The sequence below is a fragment of the Rhipicephalus microplus genome, chromosome 3, assembly GCF_043290135.1.
Source record: "Rhipicephalus microplus isolate Deutch F79 chromosome 3, USDA_Rmic, whole genome shotgun sequence".
NCBI classification, from domain to species: domain Eukaryota; kingdom Metazoa; phylum Arthropoda; class Arachnida; order Ixodida; family Ixodidae; genus Rhipicephalus; species Rhipicephalus microplus.
In genome coordinates this window covers 221,650,692-221,677,434 of record NC_134702.1, presented here as the reverse complement: position 1 = coordinate 221,677,434, position 26,743 = coordinate 221,650,692, and the positions used below count along the sequence as shown (strand labels likewise).

Below are 26,743 nucleotides of genomic sequence, written 5' to 3'. Positions count from 1 at the left end.
CTAGTTCGCCGTCTCGCATTACATTTAGGGCGTGGCGTCGGGTCACGGCTCCGTCGGCTTGTTCCGCTGCTTCCATGTTGCGTCGTCAGGCCTCCTCCGGTAAGTGAGATTTCGCCGCCAGGGCTTTGCCTGGTTGGCATTGTGTTCGGAAAGCTCCGTCGCGAGGTCGTCGTCGTCGGAGGTTTTTCGGTAGTTCGTCGCACAGCAACCGCACCTCCACCGGTTGCTGCCCTTAGTTTCCCGGATACGGGCTAGGAGACCGGCCCCGCGCTGGGCCGGAGTGCTGTCGAAGGTGAGGTGACATGAGCGGCGGGCGACGGCGAACGGGAAGGACTTCGGGGTGTCCATTGAGTTCCTGTCAGGTAGTCGGCGATGTCACGTGGCCGTTCCCCTGGCTGCGGACGTGGTGCATCGACGATGAAGCCACGCAGTCCCATCTGCCCGTACTGGCAACGGCGGTTAGTGTGCCCGGCCTCGCCGCAGTGATAGAACAATGGGCGGTGGTCAGGGGTGCGACAAACCTCGGTTTTCCTCGGCGCACTGCGCTGGCCCGCTGGTGAATGATATGTCGTCGGTGGGGGTGGTGGCGGCGGTGGTGTCTGGCGACGGAAGTGCGACGGGGCGGCGTTTTGGCGTGGACGTGGAGGAGCGTTGTGGCACACTGCAGTGGCGTAGCTCATAGTTTCTGGCTCGGGCAGCGGTGTTTAGGTAATTCGAAGTGATTGCCTAACTGCTTCTCGCACAATGTCGGCGATCGAATCCACTTGAGGGTGCGCCGAAAGCAACAGTTTGCGCAGCTCTTCCCGCACGATCGCTCAGATCGTTTCACGCAGGTTTTCGGAGTCACTGGTTTGAGCAGCAGTGCATTCTTGAGTCAGGCGACGATTATACTGTCTGGTGCGCATGTCAAGGGTTATTTCGATGGTGGTCGCATCGGACACAAATTCTTGGACGGTGTTCGGTAGATTCCTCATTAGTCCCGCGAAGAGCTCCTGTTTGACCCCTCGCATGAGGAAACGAAGTTTCTTCTCCTCAGGCATGTCTGGGTCAGCGTGACGAAATAGGCGGGTCATCTCCTCTGTGAAATTTCCAACCTTCTCATTTGGTAGCTGAACCCGGGTGTCTAGTAGAGCAGTGGCCCTCTCTTTGCGAGTGACGCTCGCGAACGTTTGCAGAAATGCGCCGCAGAAGACATCCCACGTTCGGAGCGTGGACTCCCGATTCTCTAGCCAGGTCATTGCGGTGTCTTCCAGGTAGAAGTACACACGACGGAGCTTTTCTTCGTTGTCCCAGTGGTTGAAGGCGGCCACACGGTCGTATGTTTCTAGCCAGGTTTCCGGGTCTTCAAACAATGACCCATGAAACGTTGGTGGTTCCCTGGGTTGATGAATGACGATCGCGGGCTGGGACGCTCCGGTTGTCATTCTCGCTGCAGTAGAGGTCACGGCCTTGGCCTTCCGCGCCTTGTTTTGTAGAATCATGTACTGCGGTGGGAGACCTTGCTGTCGGCGGCTTGTTCGCTGCTCTCGGATTGCGTCGGTATCTTCTCCGCGACGTGGGCTGGGTTCACGGCTTGATGGGGGCGTCCGGTACATGAACGATGCAGCACCTCCACCAGATGTCACGGGGTCGTGACGTGGCCGAAGGCAGGAGACTTCGTGTTGGGATTTAACTGTTTATTTAGGCGAACCTGTGCCCGGTAAACGAAAAGTCCAATTACAGCAGTAGTCTTGCACAGATAGCAGTGTCGGACTGATAGCGGCAAACGGAGCGTCGGCCTTCGATCAACAACTGACAAGCGGCGAAGCGCGTCGGCATTTATACTCTTGCTGTCCAATGTTCTAGCGTTATCGCTGGCGGTGGCGTAGGTTCCAGAACAATCTGTACCGTTCGCACAGTGGGCGTGATCTTATCGAAATGATCTACTACAGTCCGGAACCTTCTCGAAAACTGCAGGCGCGGTTTGCGCTGAGAATCGTGTGGTGTTTTGGGACGATAACAAAAACTTCAGAAATGGAACGTGGCAATGTCTTAGAATAAACCATCAAGCAATAAACCATCAAGTTGACCCGTATAACCCCCAACCCCCGTTATTCTGCTTCAAGAAACGAGGGGTCTAATTCTGCTGCAAAATTTTCAGACATCCACCCACCCAACCATCATTCTCTGCCCCAAGATGCATTCCATGATGCCCCTGTGCCAAATGGGCAAGAGGCAGTATTAGTTCGCAGGTCATGCACTGGAATACTTATGCAAACCACACGAACGAGTAATCAGTGCAGAGAAGTCGTGGATGGCAAGCTCACTCTGCCAGAGAAAGGCAGACAACACACATTCGTGGTCACTCCCGTCTACTATAGTTCTTGTTACGGCGCCACTTCACTGCATGAATACGTGTGTATAAAGCAGCCTTGGCGCGAGGCCACGGGCACTCACATCCGTATAATTGGAGACTTCAATGCCAAAAGTGATGTCGTAAAATATGCTACCGTTGATTCCAGAACACTCCTTCTTACTGGTCAACTGGACTCACCACCGTTTCATATTTGCAAGCAGAATGGCGCTACACCAGGGTTGAGCTGCATGCAAAGCAAACCATTGTGGCTCTAGACATAGCCATCGCAGCCCTTGAAGCAGTGAATAGTTGGATCTCTCAGTCTTTCACATGAAGCAGGGATTATTACCCTCTTGCTTTCTTTATTAATTATCAACTTCGCAAGCAGCCTACATGCATACAATCTATCAACTGGTCCTACTTTCGGGGCAGTTTTGAAGCAAAACTTGAAACAAATGACCCATTCATTTTCTCAAGTATTATTATCACCCCGGTACAGTACGTTCAGCGCAAACCACGCCTACGATGTTCGAGAAGCTTCAAGGCTTTAATAAATCGGTTTGTTCAGATTGCACGCACTTCGGGAACGTCACAGATTATTTGGGAACCAAAGTCGTCACTAATGATTGTGCTAGAATATTAGATGACAATGGTATAAATGCAGACACTGGTTCGCCGCTTGTCAGTTGATCGACGGCCGACGCTACCTTCGCCACTATCAGCGCAGGCCTGTGAATTAAATTGAACTTTCTTTCACCGATACAGGTTAGCCCAAATGAACAGTTCGACTCAACGTATAGTCTGCTAAGAGAACTTGTTGTTGGGCTAGTTAGTACAACATTTTTAAAAGTTAATTCGAGCGCGAACACACACACACACGCACACACACACACACACAAAGAGAGAGAGACATCAAACACACACAGCGCTCTAGTGCTGCGTGTGTTTGATGCCTGGGTGTGTGTGTGTGTGAGTGTGAGTGACTATATCATTTGTTCACGCTCGAAATAATTTTATGATATACAGTATGCGATCTTTGGCCATGTCATGACTCCGTGACATCTGGGGAGGTGCTGCTTCGTTCATGTAACGTACGCCCCGTCAAGCCGTGAACCCAGCCCACGTCGCGAAAAAGACACCGACACCCGCCGCGAGCATCGAACAAGCAGAAGGCAGCAGGGTTTACCACCGGAGTACGGTAATATACAAGACAAGGTTCGGAAGACCTCGACGATGAGATCGACTGCGGCAACGGTGACAACTGCTGCGCCACAGCCCACGCTCGTAATGCAGCAGCCAAGGGAAGCATCGATTTTCTGTGGGTCATCGTTTCAAGAATCAGAGACCTGGCTGCAGACCTGCGACCGGGTTGCCACCCTGAACCACTGAAGAAAAGCTACGTCGCGTTTACGTTTATATGGAAGACACCGCGAGGACCGGGTTCGAGAATCAGGAATCTTCCCTTCAAACATGGAATCGCTTACGCGGCGTATTCCTGGATACGTTTAGGAGCATCGCCCAGAAAAAAAGAGCCGCGATGCTCCTGAAAACGAGGGTGCAACTCCCGAATGAAACTGTAGTCATGTTCGTAGAAGAAATGACGCGACTTTTCCACCACTCTAGTTTATACACGCTCAAGGAGAAAAAGTTCGTTTTCTTATGCGAGAAGTCAAACAGAATTCTTCACTGAACCCCCGAAGAACCCCCGAATACCGTCCGGGAATTCCTGTCAGAAGCAAGATCAGCGAACAGTCGGTGAACAATGGAAGACGACACAGCTCTTCATGCTCTTGGCTCTGATGACCATCGCGAAACGATTCGAGTGATCGTACGGGAAGAGCTGCGTAAACTTTTGCCGGCCTCACAAAATCCCGTCGACCCGACCGCCGACGTTGTACGCCAAAAAGTCCAGATATTTTTCTAGACACCCGAATTAGCGCAGCCTGAGCACAAGGCATGAACAATGTTGCTTCAGCTTGCCATCACGCCCTCCTCCATGCCCACGCCATAACGCCACTCCGTCACGCTTCCGTCGCCAGACGACAACGCCGCCATGATCACCACGACCGACGTCCTACAGTTCACCAGCAGGCCAGTGCAGCGCGCCGAGAAAAACCGACGTTTGGCGGACACCTGAAAACCACCCGCTCTGCTACCACTTTGGCGAGGCCGGGCGCACCTACCACCGTTGCCAGTACCGACAAATGGGCCTAAGGGGCTTTGCCATCTACGTGCTATGTCCACAACAGAGTGAACAACCACATAACATCGCCGACTACCGCGCGGAAGCGCAGTCGACACCCCGACGACCTGATCATTTGCCGTAACCAGGTTCTACACCTCACTGCACCGCGGGCAGTACACCGGCACTGTTCCGGGCCAATATCCGAGCCCTTACTTGAAAAACTAAAGTCAGCAACCGATGGACGTGCGGTTGCTGTACTACGAAGTACCGAAGGTCCTCCGCCGCCGACGACGCCGACACTGCCACGAAATCGAAAGCACTCGCTGCAAGACAAAAAGAGTCTTGACGTCGAACCTTCGCAGCCTGAAGAAGACGTCACGATGCAACGTGGAAGCAGCGTAGCAAATAGATGTATTCGTTACCCGACGCCATGATTCCACCGCAACGCACGACGACGTACTGGTGAGCTCGACGTAATATTTACCGGCAACCTTCTCACTGCTTTCATCGATAATATAGCCGACAGTTCCGTCATCAGTGGGTATTTCGTAACGAAGTTTAAAAAAAGGCAGGGCTGCACGGCAAGGCCCCAAGATCCGGACCACTGGAGGTCACCTGATAACGCCGACTAAAGTCTGCGCAGCAAGAATTACTATCAATAACCAGATTTATCCTGAGAGCTTTGTAATTTTACAAAATACTCCAGAGATATGATACTCGGAATAGACTTTTTGCGTCAAGATAGCGCCAGCGTCAACATGAGGTCTGAATCAATCACACTAACCTCAGTAAACACGCACCGAACAAGCCGCAGGCAGCTAAAGCGCCAAAAAATTACGCATTGCATGTGCTAAAAAAGTCGGTTACCTTGGCGCCTTTCTCCAGCGTCGTTGTTTTCATGGCAGCGAAAAAGCTGAAAACTTTGAAGGGGTCGTCGAAAGCAATCAGCACCTTCTTCTGAACAGTCAGATTTTCGTCACAAGAGACAAAGCTGAGCTGCATAACGGCAAAGCAAAGGTGGTGCTGACAAACTTCACTCACAAATAGGGGCATCTCAACCGTGGTATGGCGGTAGCCCTCAGAAATTTATAGAGGCCAGAAAATCATTCACCCACTTTGATGCTGCCGATACTGCTTGGGCAAATCAAGGTGCCGAACCAGATTTCAACGTCAACCCGGACCTTTAGAAAAGCTAGCAAGACCATCTCAAGTCTCTGCTCTTGCAATTCAAGAACTGCTTCTCATCATCGCAAATTCGACAAACCCCAGTCGCGAAACATCGCATCATAAGAGAAGAAAGTGCCCGGCCAGTTCGACAAAGCCTGTACCGTGTCTCGACGCGCGAATACGACGCCATAAAGAATCAAGTCGACGAAGTGCTACGCGACAAATTTATTCAGCCATCCAAGATTCCGTGGGCGTCACCTTTGGTATTAGTGAAGAAGACGGATGGCACCCTACGTTTTTGCGTCGATTTCCGCAACCAGAACAAAATCGCAAAGAAGGCAGTGTACCCTTTCCTAAGTATAGACGACGCACTGGACCGTCTTCACAACGCGAAGTACGGGCCCCAAAATAGGCTATTGGCAGATTAAGGTTCACAAGGAAGATCGACACACGACGGCTTCTATCACTCCAGATGGCATCGTGGAGTTTAAGGTCATTCGATATGTTCTTTGCTCGGCGCCTGTGACGTTCAATTGCGTTCTTAATACCCTGCTAGTTGGATTGAAATGGCAGACGTTCCTCGTGTACTTGAATGACGTCGCCGTGTTTTTTCCAGCTAATTGACGAGCATATCCGGCGCCTTGAAACGCTACTTCATGCTATGAACCCCTGTGGACTAACGCTGAAGCCAGAAAAATGCCGCTTCGCGTACGAGGAGCTGTGAGCTGTTGTTCTTTGGACACGTGATAAGCAAGTGTGGAGTCCGTCCCGACCCATGGAAAACATCGGCAATCGCTCATTTCCCGCAGCCCACTGACAAGAAGACTGTACGCCAATTCCTCGGATTGTGCGCCTGACATAGGCGTTTCGTCAAATGTTTTCCATAGATGACTGAGCCGCTAACTCACCTCACGAAAAGCAACGTCGAATTCAGGTAGGAAGCGGCACAAGAGGAAGCATTTTAAGCACTTAAACGACGCCTCCAAACACAACTGACACTTGGGGATTTCGCCGAATACGCTGAAACAGAAGTAAACACTGACGCAAGCAGCGCAGGACTCAGTGCCAACATTAAGCAAAGGACTGTTGGCGTAGAAAAGGTAATCAGATATGCTAGCTGGTCGCTATCTTAGGCAGAAACCAACTATTACACAACAACAAAGTAGTACCCTTCTACCATCTGGGCAGTGTCAAAGTTTCACCTCTACCTCAAGACAGGCCTTTCAATGTTGTGAGCGACCACCTCGCCTTGTGTTGGCTAGCTAAAGTGGAAGACCCTTCGTGTAGCCTCACCCAATGGAGGCTCAGACTTCAAGAATTTGACGTGACCGTTGTTGACAAGTCGCCTGGATGAAGACAGCTTCTTAGGAACAATAACCTCCGACGACTTCGCCGAGCAACAGCGAGATGTGAGCCGGAATTCAGAAGCCTTGTGGAATACCTCTAGTGTAGGAGCACGACTGTACGGAATGTTTACAAGAGAGGACTCAAGTCGCTCTTCTTGTGAAACGGAGTTTTCTTAAAGAAAACCTTCTAGTTCCTTCGAGCCAATCATCCTTTCGCGGTTCCTTCAGCAGTCAAACCAGAAGTACTTGGAGCTCTACACGACGACGCGACGGCTAACACCTCGGTGTTTCCCGTACGCTCGTAATAATGCAAGAAATATACTACTGACCACGACTTTCCGCTGAATTCACTCGCTACGTCAGGATTTGCTGCGACTGTCAGAGACGAAAGACACCGCCGCGGAGTAACCGGCTAGGAAGCGTAGTCAAGCTCTGTCAAGCTCCTTCTTCCCATGCCTTCTGCTGTGTGAAGTAGCAAATGAAATGAAATAAAATGACGAGGCCAGCCAGGCTTCTCGATCTCATCGAGCCACCTCGCCGACCGTGTCAGCAAATCGGCAAAGACTTACTGCGGCCGTTCTCGATGTCGAAGTCCTGAACAAATGTATCATCATAGCTACAACTACCTCACACCTTACGCCAAGACAAAGACCCTGCCCAAAGGCAGTGCCTTCGAGGTAGCAAGGTTCTTCGTCGAGAACATTGTTCTGTGTCACGGAGCTCCACAGATCCTCATTACTAATAGACATATGGCGTTTACGGCGGACCTGACTAGCGATCTTCAGGTACACTCAGACAAGTCACCGCTGGACCACCGCCTACCATCCACAAACCAGCGGCCTCACTGAACGTCTGAAGAAGACCATTGCTGATATGCTGGCCATGTACTTCGACGTAGAGCACAAGACACGGGACGAAATCCTTCCGTACGTGACCTTCGCTCACAATACGGTGGTTCAAAAAACGACAAAGATCACGCTTTACAAGTTAGTTTATGGAGGAGGCAGGCAACAAATCTCGACGCTATGCTTCCGAACCTCGCTGACGAACCTCGCCCTTGACGTGACCGCCTACCTTCAGCGTGCTGACGAAGCTCGTCAACTCACCCAACTACCCATCAACAGTCAGCAGGCGATCGACAGCCGCCATTACAATCTTCGACGAAGCTTCGTGGAGTACCAGCCCGGTGACCGTGTCAGGGCATGGCTGCCAATACACCGACGTGGGCTTAGTGTGAAACATCTGCGACGGTACTTTGGACCATACAGGGTAGTTCAAAGTCTCGGCACACTCGACGACCAGGTTGCTCCCGATCGCATTACGAGCTCTCAACGGCGCCGTGCTCGACCAGAAGTCGTCCATGTCGTGGGCCTCAAGTCATTTCATGCGTGAACCTGAGGACTGTATTTTGTTGTTGTTGCTGTGCTTTATCGCTTGTACTTATTGATTATTTTCTTCATTGCTGTACCTTCGTCTTTCGGTAAAACATCGGCACGATGCCTTTTTCAGAGGATGGCACTGCCTCGTTTTTTCCTCAAGTTTTGTTATCACCCAGTGACACTACGTTCAGCGCGAACCACACCTACAATGTTCGAGTAGCTTCGAGGCTGTAGTAGCTCGCTTTGTTAAAATATTGCTTGCTTTTTGAAAATTGCAGATTATTCTAGATTCTATGTCGCCCCTAGTGATAACGCTATAACATTCGATGGCAGGAGTATAAATGCCGACAAGCTTCGGCGCTTGTAAGTTGATCTTCGGTGGATGCTCCTTTCGCTGCTATTCTTGCAATACTGCTACTGTAATGCGACTTTACTGGGCACAGGTTTGCCAAAATCAACAGTTTATTATTCGACTCGCGGCATTCTCCATTCATTCACGTCACGAGTCCGTGACAATATTCTGTCTGATAGAAATGGCGAAAACTGTTTACTGCACTATTTTGTTTCTAAAGTGCCTCTAAATCATCCAGCAGTACAGTCTACTTGAGGTGATTAAATTGTTTTCGAGTTTACAACGAATACGTAGCCATGAAAGTTTTTTGAAATGGTGCCATAATAGCGGAGTTACACGCGTTTGATGATCAAAACGCGATGATCGCTTCTTTCCCTCTTTCCTACACTACATTCTTCTAAGACTGCTTGGCCCCTCCTTGGTGAGTCAGCCCAGCACTCCTCCTCATCTTGCGTGGAATAGTAACCGCTGATGCACTGTTCGAGACGGCGTCGCCTTCCGGTTGCTGCGATACGCCACTTCAATAACCCAGCTCATCGTCAACTGTTTTGTGTGTGTCATCTGGGTGTTCTGATTGTTAACTAATCGCTTTTGCGGTTGTGCCGGCCCGTGCCCCTAAAAATCGTGCCGGTATGGACCCTGTATTTTGTTACAGGCCGCAGACGTCGATTCGTAAGCGGCAACAGGACGAAGCACTGCCAGGTGCGCGCGAACAACTGTTAGCAAAGTGACCGGAAGTCGTCAGTTGTCGTTCGGCCAATCACCAGCATTGAAAGTGGTAACGTCACCAAGTTTCACTGGTGGTGTCACACATGTCAGTGGCGGGAATGGCGGAGACCGGAAAGAAGAAGCTATAGTTTTTGTTGATATTGTGGCGTGCCCACTACTTGCAGCGCTGCGGCATGAGGTATTGTTGATCGCGACGGCATTCTGAACGTCATGCGCTTGTTTACTTAAAATGTTTGGAAAATTATCGAAGGAGGTTTAGGGGCCAGTTATGTACTGCCTATTCTGCTTTTATTGAGGACGACGACGAAGTGATTGCTTAGCAGATTGCAGGTTCAGTAGGTGCTCTCTTTGTTCACCTAGTTTTAAGTGAACTTCGCGAATATCACATCCGTGTCCGTCGGTGATGGACGTGGACCCCCACGGACGTCCGCCAGTTACGGCGGCGTCGGCGGTGGCCGCATCCAGGAAGCGTACGCGACTCTACCGCGACTACGACAGCGAGGGTACTCTTGTTTACTCATTGAGCAGCGAAGAGCCTTCTGACAACGACGATTTTAAGTTGGTGCTGAGCCGTAAAGCGAAGAGGCGGAACGTCAGAACATCTTCGTCATCGAGTACGTTGAACGACAGAGTGCCAAGGAGACCCGTGACAAACACTATCCTTTTTGTCCCTGAGGTACCGGACGGTAACATGAAGCGCCTCAACAGGCAATCTGTTTCGGTGATGCTGGAAGGACTCGTGCCAAACGAGATCACAGACGTCAGAGTGAACACGCGTAGGAACGTATTGGCCATAGACGTTTTGCATGCTGCGGCACCTAATGTACTGCGCAACGTCAACGAGTTGGGGGGAATGAAAGTTCGCTCCTACATTCCTGTGAGCTCTAACGTCGTCACTGGGGTCATCTACGATGTGGATACTGCCATTCCCAGCTCCAACTTCGATGTTCTGGTCAAACCGGCAAATGAAGCCAGCGTCATCGCAAACGTTGTCTGTTAGGAAAACTCACGCTGCTTGAAGATCATGTTCGAGGGCGACTCTCTTCCTTCACACGTAAAGGTGGGCCATTTTCCAAATTCAGTGCGACCTTTCATACCGAAGCCCTTACAGTGTTATAAGTGCATGAAGATGGGCCACGTGAGAAGCGTATGCGAAAATAGGACGGCGCGTCCTTGTTGCGCGGAAGCCCATTCTGCGGATGACTGCAAAGCAAGTACCCTCAAATGCTCGAATTGTCATGAATCACATGCAGCTTCATCAAAAGAATGCCTCAAAATCCAAAGAGAAATAGTGGTATTGAAACAAATGGTCAGAGGCAATTCGTCGCATCGAGAGGCTGCCAGGACCGTCCGAAAGAGGCGTCATCGTCGCCGCAGTTCATCAAAGAATGCCGCAGACACTGCATCGAAAGCACCACTCCACGACTCTTCTCTTCCACCGCCCTTGCCTCCCAGACCGAAGGCGGCCAGCGCGGTCTACAAACCAACGAGCAGCACTGTTGCAGATGAATCAGTTTGGCCTTCATTGCCGAAATCACAGCCACCTGCAGATCCCAAGCGCACATCGACAGTCACATCACTCCAGCCAGCCGCTGACAACCTGACTGAGGAGGACACAGAAGTCATCAGAATGTTCCGAACACTGCTGGACGCCATGCAAAAGCTGTGCAGCAGCCTGAAGTCTCCACTCGCTCAGAGTTCACTACAAGTACTGGATGCTATAAGTCCAGTATTTGCAAGTCTCCAGTAGCAACCATGGCTCGACCTATTTGCTCTTTCCGCAACGAGGTCCGACAAGCGTCGATAATGCAGTGGAACGCGAGAGGCCTGAGATCCCGGATCTCTTCGTTCCGTCAGTATATATTCATGAATCGTATTATTATGATAGTTATATGTGAACCAAACGTGCAACAACCTCCTAAACTCTCAGGGTATGAATGTTTCGTTTCTTCAAGGTGCGAGGAACGCAGCAAGGTGGTTGTTTGCATTCGCACAGACTTCACATGTGTGCATCATGCAGTTCAACCGCATGATGACAATCAATATGCTTACGTGTTAAAAAGAAAAAATGTCATTCACACTCATGGGTGTCTACATAACACCATCCGGACAATTTGAACAAGACGACCTACGAGACATACTGACAACAACTACGGGCCCGTGGGTTATAACTGGAGACTTCAACGCACTTCACTTAATCTGGGGTAGTTCGACAATCAACGCTAAAGGAAGAAACCTCGTGCCATTCGCTTTCAAGCATGACTTATGCATCTTAAATGATGGCAGTCCTACATACCTGCGGGGCCTTACGTACAGCAGTTGCCTCGATTTGACTCTGGTATCCAGAAACTTCCGGTCGCAAGTGCACTGGTTTTCAGACATCGAAACGCATGGGAGAGACCACAATCCAACTTATATGCGAATAAGGGGTCTTACTAACTCCTTTCATAAGACCACAATACGAAGAATTGATTGGTCCGAATTTCAGCGACTCATGGAAAATACATTCCGTGAAGACCCTGACCAGAACTTAGAGGATGTCATCAAAGAGGCAATGAGGGAAGCTTCCTGTCTCCTCCCGTTCACCGGCAAGCGTTCAGATTTCGACGTTGAACTGGAAAAACTGCGTGCGCTTCGCCGAAGTGCGGAAAGAAGATACAGGCGGACGAAAGCAATATACGACTTGAGGCTGGCACGACGCATACAGAAAAAAGTCCAACGATGTTTAGACAAACTTCAACAGCAACACTGGAAATCATTCTGCGAATCATTGGATCCCCGAAAGCCGTTGTCACGCATCTGGAGCACTATTCGTGGCCTGCGCTCGACTCCCCAACAATGACATCCTTTCATGGCTTTAGCCCTACATTCAGGCCACACCCAACTTGAAGTGGCAAATGAGTTTTGTACGCGAATCGCTGGTGTGTCCGCCTTGTCCGCTGACACCATTAGGAGTGTTATCCCTGAACCCCGCATCTACGAAATGGACAATCTTTTCACTATAGAACTTGACGCATGTTTGGCAGCTTCCCGACGATCATCTTCACCAGGACCCGATGGCATCACCTACGCCGCTCTAGCCAGCCTTCAACAGGAGGCAAGGGGACAGTTGTTACGCTTTTACAACCACTCATGGCTTGCGGGCAATGTTCCCCAGGATTGGAAGATAAGTCGACTTGTGCCACTACTTAAAGCAGGAAAGTCAACATTTGATTTGACATCATTTCACCCTGTTGCCTTCGCAAGTTGCGTAGGAAAAGTCATGGAAAGGATGATACTTACACGCCTAGAATGGTACCTCGAGCGCTCCAACATATACCTAAACTGCATGACGGGTTTTCGGCGAGGTAGGTCATCTCTTGACAACGTGATTGATCTCACAACATTTATCGAGCAACAGAAGAGCCTCAAGCGCATACCACTGGCACTCTTCCTCGATGTCAAAGGGGCTTATGATAAGGTAACACATAAAGCCATCCTAGACTCGTTGGAAGCTGTTGGAATTGGTAGTCGGATGTTCCAATGGATCCAGTATTATTTGACGAGAAGGTTCTTTTTTGTACAAACCTCATATGAACCTACCACCAATTACTATACCTCCCGCGGCGTCCCTCAGGGCGCCGTATTAAGTCCCACTTTATTTAACCTCGTGAAGGTAGGACTTCGTGAAATTTCGCCAAGTACCATCCTCATTAACATTTATGCTGACGATATTTGTCTATGGACTTCGGCTGTAACTCGTCTACAAGTACGTGGAAGAGTCCAGCAGGCTGCCACCCTGACATGCTCATATCTCCGCAAGCAAGGTCTTTCCGTCTCAACGGAGAAATGTGCATTGGTTGCGTTTACTCACAGATCCATGACACAATACCCCGTTACCATCAATAAAAAAAATATTTCATACCAGAAGAACCATCACTTCCTGGGTGTGATTATTGACAGGAACCTTTCGTGAAGTGCCCACTGCAATTACCTGAAGAGAAGGCTAACTTCCATCGTCCATATAATGCGGTTCCTCTGCGGAAAATCTTGGGGCGCATCGATAAAGTCAATGATGCAGCTATACAGGGCACTGTTTCTGGGATTTTCGCGCTACAGCTTGCCGTTACTGGCAAGTACGTGCAAGACGAACATCCGCACTCTCGAAAGTCTGCAAGGACAAGCACTACACGTGTGCTTAGGATTGCCGCGATGCATCTCAACCTACGGGGCAATTATGATCGCAAGAGAGCGTCAAATTCAAACATACATCACCACTGACAATTTGAGAGCCCACATAATACACCTCTGCCGAGTTCCCGGTCACCATGTTGCAGTGTTGCCACTTCAAAGACCACACGCGGTGTTTTCAAAGATTATTTCTGTTCATAGATAATGCCTTTTTTTGGCTTCACTCCAGCAACAAGACCAGCGTCACCCCCGTGGTGCCTACAACAACCACAGGTGTGCCTCACTATTCCGAGAATAACGAACAAGAGCCATCATTCAACAGTGGTCCTACGACAGGTGACATTGTCGCTACTCAAGGAAAAATACGGCCAGAGGACCCACATTTACACCGATGGATCGGTCTCGGCTGACAGCTCCACAGGTGCTGTTGTCATCCCGGCGTACCAGGTCACTATGAAGCTCAAGCTGTCGCATAGGACAATATCCACAGCAACGGAGCTTGCTGCCTTACGTGCTGCTATACTTTATAGGGCGGAAGCCCGACCTCAAAAATGGGCTGTGTTCTGCGACTCCAAGGCATTCCTTCAGAGCTTGCAATCAGCTTTACGACAGAGGGAGCATCAAGAACTAGTGAATGAAATAAGAGAAGTGATTCACGAAGTTTTATCAAAAGGACATGACTTGGTGTTCCAGTGGTTACCGGGACATTGTGGTATTATCGGTAATGACCTTGCTGATAATGCTGCCCAATCCGCCCACACGGACGCCCAGACAACCCCAATTCCATTGTCGAGAACCGACGCTGCAAGGAGCCTTCACTCATTCGCTAACACCATGTCGGAAACTAGGCTGAGTGACCCCAGTGTCAGGAACCGCCGCCTACACAAATTGGACCCATCGGGAAAGCTTAAAGTTCTATCGGACCTCTTCCGCCAGGATGCAACTTTACTGTGCCGCCTTTGGTTAGGAGTAGCTCTTACAAAGGCGTACTCTTTTCGCATAGGAATGGCGGATAGCTCCCGATGCGAATTGTGCGACACTGACGAGACAATAGAACATCTACTGTGTTCATGTGAACGTTTTGCGAGCGAGCGCAACTTGCTACGCGAAACGTTAGAGACACTAGACAGTAGACCTTTTTCTGAAGAGAAGATACTTGGCTCATGGCTCTACGCGTCGCTGGCCAGCATAGCGACGCGGGCATTGCTAAGTTTTCTAAAGACGACCGGACTACGCGACCGCTTATAAGCGTGCAAGGGACAAGGTCACATCTACACAAACGTTGCCCTTCAATTCTCTCTTTCTTCTCCTTATCTCCTCACCCCTTTCCCCAATGCAGGGTAGCAAACCAGACGTGCATCTGGTTGACCTTCCTGCCTTTCATTTCTTCCCTTCCTCCTCCTCCTCCTCCTCCTCCTTCTCTGCTTTTATTAGGATTATTTATTATTTGAGACGCCTAAACGTTCTTATAACCAATGCTTGACATCTCCCTGAGTTGGTATGAGTCGTAGTGTAGACACCATCACCATTATCACCATCATGAACATCTTCAGTAATAAGCGGTCCAAGCGTTTGAGGACCCATTCGTTACGCTTTTGGCATCGTGTGAAGCTTCGTTGTTATTTTGCTGTTCTAAAAACGCTTTAATACTCATATTCGCACAATGCTTTTCCAGACATGAAGCCTGTCTAGGGTCAGTTGGCAACTGCGTTTCAGGCAGCGTAGTGGTTTCATGGTAGAGTGCAGGGCCGCCACGCAGGAAACGAGGTTTTCAATTTTATTGAGTTTTCTGCGTTTTTACGCTTTCTTTTCAGATTGCACAACAGTGGTTACTGGCAGTAACAGTGGCCTAGAACTACGGCACCATATACGGCCCTAGTTGTGATCTCATAACAGTTTTCACTGGGAAAGCTTCTAGTGAACGCTCTTCCACAGTCGCTATTGCTGTGCTGCTCTCGCTTCCGACTGTGGCCGTTTTTTTCGATAAGGTAGTCCTTCTTCGGGCCATTGAACGGAAAGTTTCGGTGTGTCTGTTGGTCCCTGTCGAACGATTGAGCTTTCCGAAAAAGCTTTAACACCTTGTTCAACGCAAACTCACGCCTATTGAGTTGCTGTGTTCATACTTTTGAGCAATTTCAACCAAAAAGCAAATATTACGAATAATTGAGCCGAAACATCAAGGCATAGGCGTTAAGAAGTGTGTCTGTTAACCTCGAAAATGTACATGTACGTAATTTTTAAGACCGAAGTATTACACTGCACTGAAATTACGACGCCATAAACGACCAAAGTCACAGCTTTCCTGCGAAGACGAAGCAATGAACGCGATGGCAGATAATCAGAAAGTCAGGTGCAGAATGGCAAGCATATCAAAACGTGTCCCACGTTCCTCATGCACAAATGACGCATGAAACGTATTCACAGGTACACATGAACTGAAATAAGCGCCTCAGTAGTTACTTTGCTGGGTCTGAAAAGCGCGCCTTTTCGCAAACGCAGACTGTGCAATGATTGAAGTGACCTTTGTGTGCCCGGTAACTACAATAGAGTTGTTTGAGGGTGAGCCTGGGCCCAGCCATGACGTATAATCCTCCCCACCGCAAGACAACAGTGTGCAAGGGAGTGTCCACCCACCTTCTGTTTGTTGGGCAAAGTACACATGGGAGATGAGAGCGCGCGCCACTGCGTCGTGACGATGTGGCGATGTGTGCTCATTGCACCATCTTGCTGGTAAGACTGAAGACACCATAGTTCCCCTAGCGATGCCCGTCATCAGCGGTAAGTGTTATATATAAATCCCTTGCCGTTTGAACTTTCAAGGAGGTCTCCTCCGTGGCTCAGAGGTTAACGCCTCGCATTCACGATACACAAGTGCCACGTCCGACTCCGCGCGTCCAAGTTTTTTCTCGATTATTTTTCCTTGTTTAGTTCACAGATTGTCACTTTAGCCTACAATAGTTCATGCCACGGCTGCTGAATATCCTCCCTTTTCCCTTTTGTATGGAAGAGACCCGACATTGCCGTTTGACACGCTTATACCCAACTCTGCCGAGCTATCCGCAGCATATGCTCGCCGCGCTATTAGCACAGCTAAGAAGGTCAGTTAGATTGCCCATCGATGCTTTTCAGACTCGCAGCTCCACCAGAAACATAGCTATGATAGTTACCTTCGAAACGCGCGCTTCATTCCGGAGCCATCTTGCTAGGAAGCGCAGCCACTATTACAAAGAACACACAAGTAAGCGCTTGTGTTGTGTGTTCTTTGTAATAGTGGCCGCGCTTCCTAGCTAGATGGATCCTTACCAACTGGCCTGATACAATCGTTTATTCCGGAGGCCTCGTTTTAGGGGCGAAGCTCCTTAGGGCGTGGGCTGTGTGTCCCCTGTAGCCTGTATGTAGCCACCTCTAGTTTAGTTCTTGCAGTGTTCACTAGATGGCGGTACCGTCCCCTGTATGTAGCCACCTCTAGTTTAGTTATTGCAGTGTTCACTAGATGGCGGTACCGTCTCCTGTATGTAGCCGCCTCTCGTTTAGTTCTTGCAGTGTTTACTAGATGGTGGTACTTGTAGCTGGTGATGAAAAGATGCAAGATGTTATAAACTAGAAAGCGGTACTTGTAGTTGATGAAAGACGCGAGACCTTATAAAATAGGAATGATGTCACATATGGCGCGTGTCATTAGTTGAAGGCAATTGTTCAATTTAGTGCAGCGACGTACGCTAGGGGGAGCGTTGTAATAAAATCCGTTCGCTGTTGGCGCGCACTCGGATTCACCGGATGGATAAGGCTGCACAGCGGAGAGAGCGCAAGGCGGCAGCAGCGCGCGCTCGCAGACAGAATCCCGATGTGTGAGCGCGCGAGGCAAGGTACATAGCAAGCCATCCATCGTCTAAGAACAAATAAATTTAGTGCGGCGACGTACGCTAGGGAGAGCGTTGTAATAAAATCCGTTCGCTGTTGGCGCGTGCTCGGAGTCGCCGGATGGATACGGCTGCACAGCGGAGAGAGCGCAAGGCGGCAGCAGCGCGCGCTCGCAGACAGAATCTCGATGTGCGAGCGCGCGAGGCAAGGGACATCGCAAGCCCTCCATCGTCTAAGAACAAATAAAAGTTGATTTGTGTATATACACACACAGCGTTTCTCACGTCTTTACATGATGATCGACTGGGCGAATTGCACGAAATATTCACAGTTTACCGATGAATCCCTCCGGAGCTTCGCCCATTCATCATCATTCACCCCGTGAATATGCCGTAAATTTTTTTCTGTGGATTCTGTCCTGGCATGTTGGCCTCAGTGAAAGTTTTTACCCAATTATTCCGGAGCTTACCATGTGCTACAACAGGTAACTGATGTTACCTATCACATAGCCCCTCTAAACTCTTTAATACCTTCCACATCTTCCGACGTCGTCCATGTCACTCGCCTGAAGCCGTACCTCTAGTCCAACACCTGCTACAAGCGCCAGGTCGGCGCTTATGGCTCCAACGGGCGATGTTGCGGGGTCGCGGGTGTCTTTATGTGGGGTGGTGCGAAGAAGAGGACAGTGACGTTTTTGGTGTTCGAAAATACACAACAGCTGCCATCTTGACTGCTGGACTCTTTTCTACTCTAAAGTAGTAAATAAATTTGCAACATTTTGTTGGAGGTTATGGGTACGATGCGAGACAGAACTTTGCAGCGGACGTGTTCTCGACTGCCCAACTATGTAAACAGAAGCCAACTCTGTCACTCCTGTTTCAGCCGGGCCCCCGCAACAATATATATAGATCCGTGTACATGTACGATAAGTGACGGCAACTTCAATACCGACGCCGGCAGCAAAATCCAGGGCAAAGTGTCTATACAATTGCTATCACAATACAAGTAAGTGTTACCTGCATTACGCTTAAAAATTCAGGCGCTTTAACTAAAATAATCTGGTGCTACCACGTACCAGTAGCTCTGCTTATAAAAAAAAACTTACGTTTTTTGACACTCCTGCCTGATGACGCCATACACCACATAGCGCGTTCACAGAGAGTAAAATCTTTTTCGACTATTTTTTGTTAGTGTGTATTTTGGTTTATTCACGTGTGATCTTTTCTAGTGCTTCTTTGCTCGTTTCTTCTATTTTTATGTATGTTGTTGTGGTATGAATATGTTTCATTTTGTAGTACTTTCTGCTTTTTTGTTTTAGTCGCATTTTATTTATTTATTTACAAATACTGCTGCCCCTACTCGGGCCCAAGCAGTAGTGGTAACTTCATTAAACACCAAGAATACCATTATTGAATACAAGTGCATACAGAAGTTAATAAATTTCTGGTAAAGAAAACGTAAGCTGCAATCAACAAAGAAAAATACGTGAACACGCTTCGCAATTCGAAGCACGCAACAATATACCAGTTTGAAAACATGCACATAAACATTTCAACACACGAAAAAAATCAAAAACTATACACAAAAAACGAAAGTGAACGCGGGATTCAACTGCTGGAACACCTGTTCAGCATGAATTTACCTACATGTCAAACAAAAGACTGTTTAAAAACTGCAAAAGTGATATGGTTGTATTAGCTTCAACTACTTCTTCGAGTAAGCTATTCCACAGTGATATTGCATGGGAAAAAAGGGAATGCTGATGTTTTTAAAGATTACTGAACGGATCCTAAACAGTTTTGTTGTTGTTTGTGAGACCAGACTGCATTAGGGGCTCAGTTAAGTTGCCTTCACGCGGTGCTTTCTAGTGGTTACTGACACTGTCTGATTTGTTGGCGATAATCTATTTTTTGCTCTATATACAACTTTATAGTGTTTTCCCACTGTTTATGGCTACGGCCATGTTGGGTCTGTGTCCCACCGCTGTCGCCTCTTCTTTGCTTTACCGTAGATGTTTTGCAATCCCTAGCGCAGGCGTCTTTATCAGGCAGGCGAATTGGCATTTCGGAGGTTTCAGAGTTCACAAACCAGCAAGAGCTGGCATTACAAACGCCCAGCCTGCTCAGCCTATATGCACTCAACGTGGGAACTGCGTTACACCAACGAAAGGCAGGAAGCTATAACAGAGTGGGTCCTTAAATATCTCCATTGTTATAAAAATCATTACAATCGTTTAAAACATTTCGCGCAGCCTTCTGCTTCTCTGCAGAGTGTGGGAAAACCCAGAGCATACGTGGAATATGTGGCCGCGTTCAGATGAGCAGGTGTGGTAGGGGCTTTGGAGTGTTTAAAACGTCGTTTTTACAGCAAACTTTGTTGTAAAATCACAAAAACGGCCGATCCTGTCATCGCAGTTGTCCACTGCTGCCGCCGATGGTGTCTGCATTACCTATTGCGCCAAATAACGAAAAATACGAAATAAAAAGCACACATCACCAACCTATCAGGAACAAAACCCGAGTCATTAACGGGGCAGCCCCATACTATACGAATGAGCTATGACGGTTTTCTTTCTCTACTGACAATCTAGCCGGCGTAGCTAAGTCGGACAAAGGCTGAGTTACACCGGTGCTTTAAACTCTACTGCAAACTGACTCTATGCAGTCTTCATATTGGGTTTACGATTCCCTTGAAATCTTGTTTGTCAGTTTTATACACTTTTCAAAAAAATATACTGTTTAGTATTGCGACTAACCTTAAACCAATAGATATTCTCTATTTCTGTCCATACAGCCTCTACCCGAATAAAACAACTGTGGAGCATAAGTAAAACCAAAGTAGCTCCAAGAAACTTTCCACGGGAATACCAACATTAATTCTAAACACCACTTCATTATTGTCATCGACAATAGTTCCTTTCACGCTGCTCATGAAGTAATGATGTGGCGAAAATGAGGTAACGATGTTGCAAAAACGCAGTATAACTTGAATTATTGTTCTGATTCAGCACCGTCATGATCTCATCTGATTTGCGAACAGGGAGAAGGATCAACAAGGTGCAGGGCGTCTAAATTCCTTTGTAAATAATGATACTTACCGTCATGGCATGTGTAGCGGTTGGTAACAATAGCCCAGAAAAAGAGGGCAGCTTTATGAGTCTTCGCAGCAAAAATATTCTGCAGCTCAAGACCTATAGCAGCTTTAACAGCAGAATACAAGTACTCTTCATTGAACTGCTCCATAAGTACATGTGAACTGTACAATTTGGTTTTGCAGCTACGTCTTCTATTTGCAGGAATTGCCTTCTTCAAGGGGCAGCCGGAGGCTCGAATAGCTTACGGGACCCAATTAATGGCGTTTAGGATGTTCTAACCTTAAAGTTCATCAAAAAAGAGCGATTAAATAAAATCAAAGTACATGATAGGAGGTGCAGGGCTCGTTCAATGACGTTTAGGGTGTTCTAAGCTCAAAGTACATCGAAAAACAACCATTAAATAAAATCAAAGAAACATGATAGGAGGTGCTACAATAACCGTAATTCCAAACTAATAGTAATGCTGGCGACGTATTTGTAAAACTCATCACAGCAAAATCGCACAAACTTAGTTGCTCTAAACATTATGAGATGTTAGCCACCGGAGCATCAGTGTTACTTTCACAAATGCCTTATGTATCGAGTTGTGTCATGAATCGAGCATCTGAGGCATAAGGGGTATATCTACACCATCACCTTGACTACGTCCACTGCAGGACAGACTTCTCCCGTGTACTGCCAGTCAACGTGGTCCTGTGCTTGCTGCTGCCGATGTATACCCGCAAACGTCTTAATCTCATCTGCCCACTAACCTTTTGTCTCCCCTTGCCCGCTTGCCTTCTCTGGGAATAAAGCTAGTTGCCCTAATGACCAGTGGTTATATGCGCCATATGCCCAGTCTATATCTATTTCCTGTTCTTGATTTCAACTAAGATATCTCTAACCCCAGTTTGTTCTCTAATCAACTCTGCTCTCTTCTTGTCTGATAAAGATAAACCTACCAGTTTGGCTTCCATGGCTCGCCGCGTCGTCCTCAATTTATGCTTAACCCTGTTAGTAAGTCTCCATGCTTCTGCTTCGTAACTAAGTACCGGCAACTTACACCTGTTATACACCTTCCTCTAGAGTGATAAAGGCAATCTGCCTGTCATGATTTGAGAGTGCTTGCTAAATGTGCTCCACCCCATTCATATTATTCTTGTTACTTCAATCTCATGGCTTGGCTCCATGGTTATTACCTAAGTAGACATAGTCTTTTACAACTTCAAGTGCACTATTACATATCTCGAAGTGCAGGTTTCTTCCGAGGTGGTTGTACATTACTTTCATTTTCTGCAGGTTAGTTTTAAGACCTACCTTTCTGCTCTCCATGTCTAACTCAGTAATCATGAGTTGCTATTCGTCCCCCGAGTTACTCGGCAATGCAATGCCGTCGACGAAGCACAGCTTAGTGAGACACTCTCCAATAACTCTTATTCCTAAATGTTCCCAATCTAGGCCACTGAAAACCTCCTGTAAGCACGCGGTAAATAGCACTGGAGGGAATGTATCCCCCTGTCTTACACCCTCCTTGATTGGTATTACGTTGCTTTTTTCATGAAGCGCTATGGCAGCAGTTGATCTCCTGTAGATTTTTTTCGGGATTCTTACATATGCTTCGTCGATGCCCTGAAGACGCAATGTCTGCGTAGGTGCTGATATTTCTACTGAATCAAACGACTTCTCGTATTGATGATATATATATATATATACATATATATATATATATATATATATATATGTATATGTATATATATATATATATATATATATATATTGCCTCTAGAGATTCCAAGAAACATAGCTGGCAACATAGAGGTATACTATATCAATAATGAAAGGGTGGTTTCGTAATTATGCTCATTAGGAAATACAAGACAAAGATGGTACAGGCTTACGCACCTACATCCAGCCATGATGACGTGTCACTTGAAAGTGTCTATGAAGACCTGGAGTCGGCAATGAGTAAGGTAAAAACACAGTACACTATACTGATGGGAGACTTCATTGCAAAAGTAGGGAAGAAGTAAGCTGGAGAATATGCAGTGGGAGACTAAAACATCTGTACCAGAAATGCCAGAGGGGAGCTACTAATACAATTCACAGAACGCAATAATTTGTGGATTTGATTACCTTCTACTAAAAGTGTGGGAACCGTAAGTGGACATGGATGAGCCCTAATGGAGAAAATAAGAACGAAACAAAATCTATACTGTGTGCACACCCAGGCATCGTGCAGGATGTAGAAGTGCTTGGCAAGGTACTATGCATACACTATAAAATGATACGGTCTCAAATTCACCTAGACTTAAAAAGGAACGACAGAAATGTACACAAGAAGCCAATCAATGAACTAGCACTGAAAGGGAAAGTACAGAAATTCAGTGTCTTGCTTCAGAACAGGTAAATGGCTCTTATTGAGGAAACCAACCTTAGCGTTGACGCAGTGAATAATAATATGACGAGCATCATTACGGAGTGTGCAGTGGAAGTCGGAGGTACAGTACTTAGACAGGACACTAGCAAATTGTGCCAGGAAACAAGGAATCTCATTAAAAACTTTAAAGATGAAAACCTCAAGTAAAACAGACAAAATAGAGTTGGTAGAGCTTTGGAAGTTGATTATTAGGCATAAGGTATCCTAATAAGAAGGTATACCAGAAAGAAAATTGAACACGCTCTGAAGAAGGGGTACATCTTAAAAAGCTTCAAACCAGGAACTTTTTTATCGAAAGGCTATAGACTAGCGATCGCAGCCTAACAATTCAAAAAGCTTACAAGGGTCTTAGCCTTCAGTGCAGGAACTGCGGGAGCAAGCGCCAGTATTCGCAAAGCTACGTCAAAGATGGCAACGCAAAGCAACTTTTACGTGAAATAGTAAAAGCAGTAAATATCACCAAATGAGGACACATTCGTAAGTGCACCATCAGATCACCTGACTACAATAGTGAATTATGTTAATTAAACCGTACAAAAGCCGACAAAATACCAGCACAAATTGTCTTTTCATATCTCTTCACTTAAGCCTGGCAGTGTTAATCAGCACTACGCGTAGCCATGAGGATCAATGTGCGACACCGCAGCCGAAGCTCCATCAGTAGAACATTAGGCGTGTTATTCGATTGTGTTTAGGTCACTGTAGCCGGGAAGCTATATTTTCGTTTCTATTATTTTACCACAACCATGTTTTATGCCGGGGCCCACCCAGACTTATCTGACGTATTTCCGTCTTGAAACTGGCGTCGAAGAAATACGCACGGTCAGAAGACAAAGTTCCGTCATCGAAAGTTGAACATATGCCAGACACGCTATTCAATGCGCCATCGTCCCGTACTTCTAACCCTTGAATAAATAGGCCTTTCATATCTACCACAGTCCTTTAAGCATTCTTGATAATGTGCAGTAATGCATCATGGCCATTGCACCTGTGATTAGTTCTTTTAACGCGTCTTTGCTAAGCGTCTGTCTGAACCTGCGTATTTTGTCCACGCCAAACATACGCCCAGGTGCCAAACTCACCCCAAGCGTCAGTGTCACCCGAAGCATTCCTTCATGTGAAAAAAATAGCTCTGCAACCGATAAAGCAACGCGCCTGCTTCTTCTGGATGTGTATATGTACTAAATGCGTGGTTGCCTCTAACGCTGGCCTTGCGAAAAAATGTGACAGGCTGACAGACAAGACACTATGCGCAATGCGTTTCTCTGTAGTAAGGACGTGTCGTTCAATAGCTGCAGAAAGGCGCGAGCAGGCGACCTTTGCTCAAGTCTGGCAGGCAATAAATCACGTTCTTATTGCTATCACACCGCTTTCTCTGGTTCCACTGTAACCTAGGACGACGACTGCTTGTTCATACATTACTGATGGGTGTTAGTTTTCGTAATGTAGATGTGTACTAAGCATTAACGTGGATGCATAAGGGCAAAGAGTGCACTGTCGCTCTGGCGATTTCCCACGCTACCATGAAGATGCCTCACACAGATGTTATTCTAGACTTTACACGATGACAGGATGCCTGGAAAGCCTTCACACAGGGTGTCATCTGAAAACACACATACACGGATTTTTGAACACTGCATTTCACACACCGCAGATGTTTCGACTTGTCTGCACCTCTGGGAACGCCTCTCTTCCCGGTCATGACTGCGCACCTGAACAGTCTCTAGCCGGGAACCGGAGCAAAAAATGTACAACCCAGATGGGGATGACAGAAACCCGGGAATTCTAGAATATCGATCTATTCTCAGTTACTATAGACGAGAACGCATTCGGTAACCTTCGCCACACCACACGCTCACACGAGTGGATGCAGCTGCGGTGCGCCAATTGCAAACCATCATATTGTCCATATTCCCGAGGTTCTGTTTCCTACGTATCCTCCAGCCCACTTTTTACTCTGTCAAATGGCTGGCTGCGGAGCAGTCCCGGAGTCATTTTTTTGTAACGCTGGAATGTCAGAGTCCGTATGCAAGGCACTCTGCCAACTCATTGCTATTCCAACCCTGCAAAATACGGAGGGGGGGGCGGCTACGCCCTGCGTGATGAAAACCTTACAGGCCAGCAGGTGCAGCATCATTGGGCATAGGAACCGGCAGCGGCTGTTTAGAGCACTGCACCGAGAGCTCCACCCGACTTTATGCAACGATTAGAAAATAAACTTTCTCTCTCTCTCTCTCTCTGTCCCCGTTCAGGGTTGTTACAGCTGCCAAACACCAATAGACATTGCGCAAGCTTGCTTATAATAATGCACAGTAAACAATAAACAACTTGTGTAAGGACACGTTCTATTTTTGTATTTTACCGATTATCATGACGGAGGACTCAAATATCTTTTTGTCATTTATCCCACAATTACTGCTAATACCATCTATGCATTCGTCGACTTGATTCTCTATTACCTCGCAATGTAGTCATACCTTCTCACTTGGGAGCCCATTATCACAGCATGTCTTAGCAACGTCTTGAAGTTTAGCTTTGTTCCTAGCCATCAGTGAAAGAAAACACCCTTGGGAGGCCAAATGTATTGCTGTACTTTTCCCGATTCCTGCGGAAGCACCTAGAGAAAAAACACCAATACGTAAGGAAATGAGGTGGTTGTTTTTGAACGTGCATGCAGACAGTTGAAAACAAAGTGCTGAGTTTTCTTCAATAATATTTACACTCGCAATGTGTGCTTTACATATTGAAAGGTATTCTTGTCACTGGTTTTTATTCAGATTATTTCAAAACAATTGGGGTAGAAAAAAAAAGCTTGCTACACATATTTCATTTTTATTTCTGTATATTTTCAAAAGTAGAGAACCCTAACCAGAAGACAAACAAATCCACTGAATGGTGATCTTATCGATTGTGTCATGCCCGCGATGGGCGTAAAATCAAGCGGTATTTGTTCAAGTACACAGCACAATAATACATGGAAGTTTTACTCACATTGTTAATTCGTTTAACAGATGTGTTTGTACTATTTCTAGGAAAACCACAGAGTGAGAAAATGTAATAAATACTCGTGAACTAATGTATGGAGGGAGCCCTAAGGATCACATAAAATCGTCAGGACTGAACCAGGAGGCGGTCACTATCGGTGATGACCTGAACCCTCAAACAACCTGTGACTGAAGATTAACGCCTAAAATTCGACATACTTCGTCGACATTGTCTAGATGGGCAGGCCGTAACCAACATTTAAAGGCGACGGCCAGAGCATACATTCAAAGCGCTGGGCACAATTAGAGCACGTAAGGAGCAAGACGAGTCAGGAGCAAGACCTTTAGGCACTCTTGGGCTGAGATACGTTTGCGTTTCCAATAATTCGAGCTTGACAGACTGAGCCATTTTTCTGCTTGAGACGACGGAGAGGGAATACCCTGCTGCTCATTCTGTAATGCTAGCTAATCTCGTCAAAGAAGATAACTGGTATTTGGGGGTACACCTCAGGCGTACTTCATCAAATTCAAGGAAAAGGTATATTATCTTTGGGGAATTTCGAAATTTCAAAATACGCTATGGAAACGGTAATATGGCATCACCAAGTAAAGCTAAATATTGGTTACCTACCCGCCATTAGAGCACCACAAGAAGACACGAGTCACATGGGCCACAAGGGCACTGACAATCAGTACAACGAAAAGACTTGAATCAATAGGATTAT

The 26,743-nt window shown here is 47.3% G+C and overlaps 1 protein-coding gene across 2 annotated transcripts in view; it reads right to left on the bottom strand.

Moving 5' to 3' along the window:
• The window catches only part of LOC119167374 (3-oxoacyl-[acyl-carrier-protein] reductase FabG-like), a 151,473-nt gene that overhangs the window by 92,177 nt on the left and 32,553 nt on the right, over nt 1-26,743 (bottom strand). For both annotated transcript variants that reach the window (XM_075888633.1, XM_075888632.1), the window contains exon 2: nt 25,512-25,651. In XM_075888633.1, the coding sequence (XP_075744748.1) occupies nt 25,512-25,651 (140 nt within the window). The remainder of the gene's footprint in view (nt 1-25,511; nt 25,652-26,743) is intronic.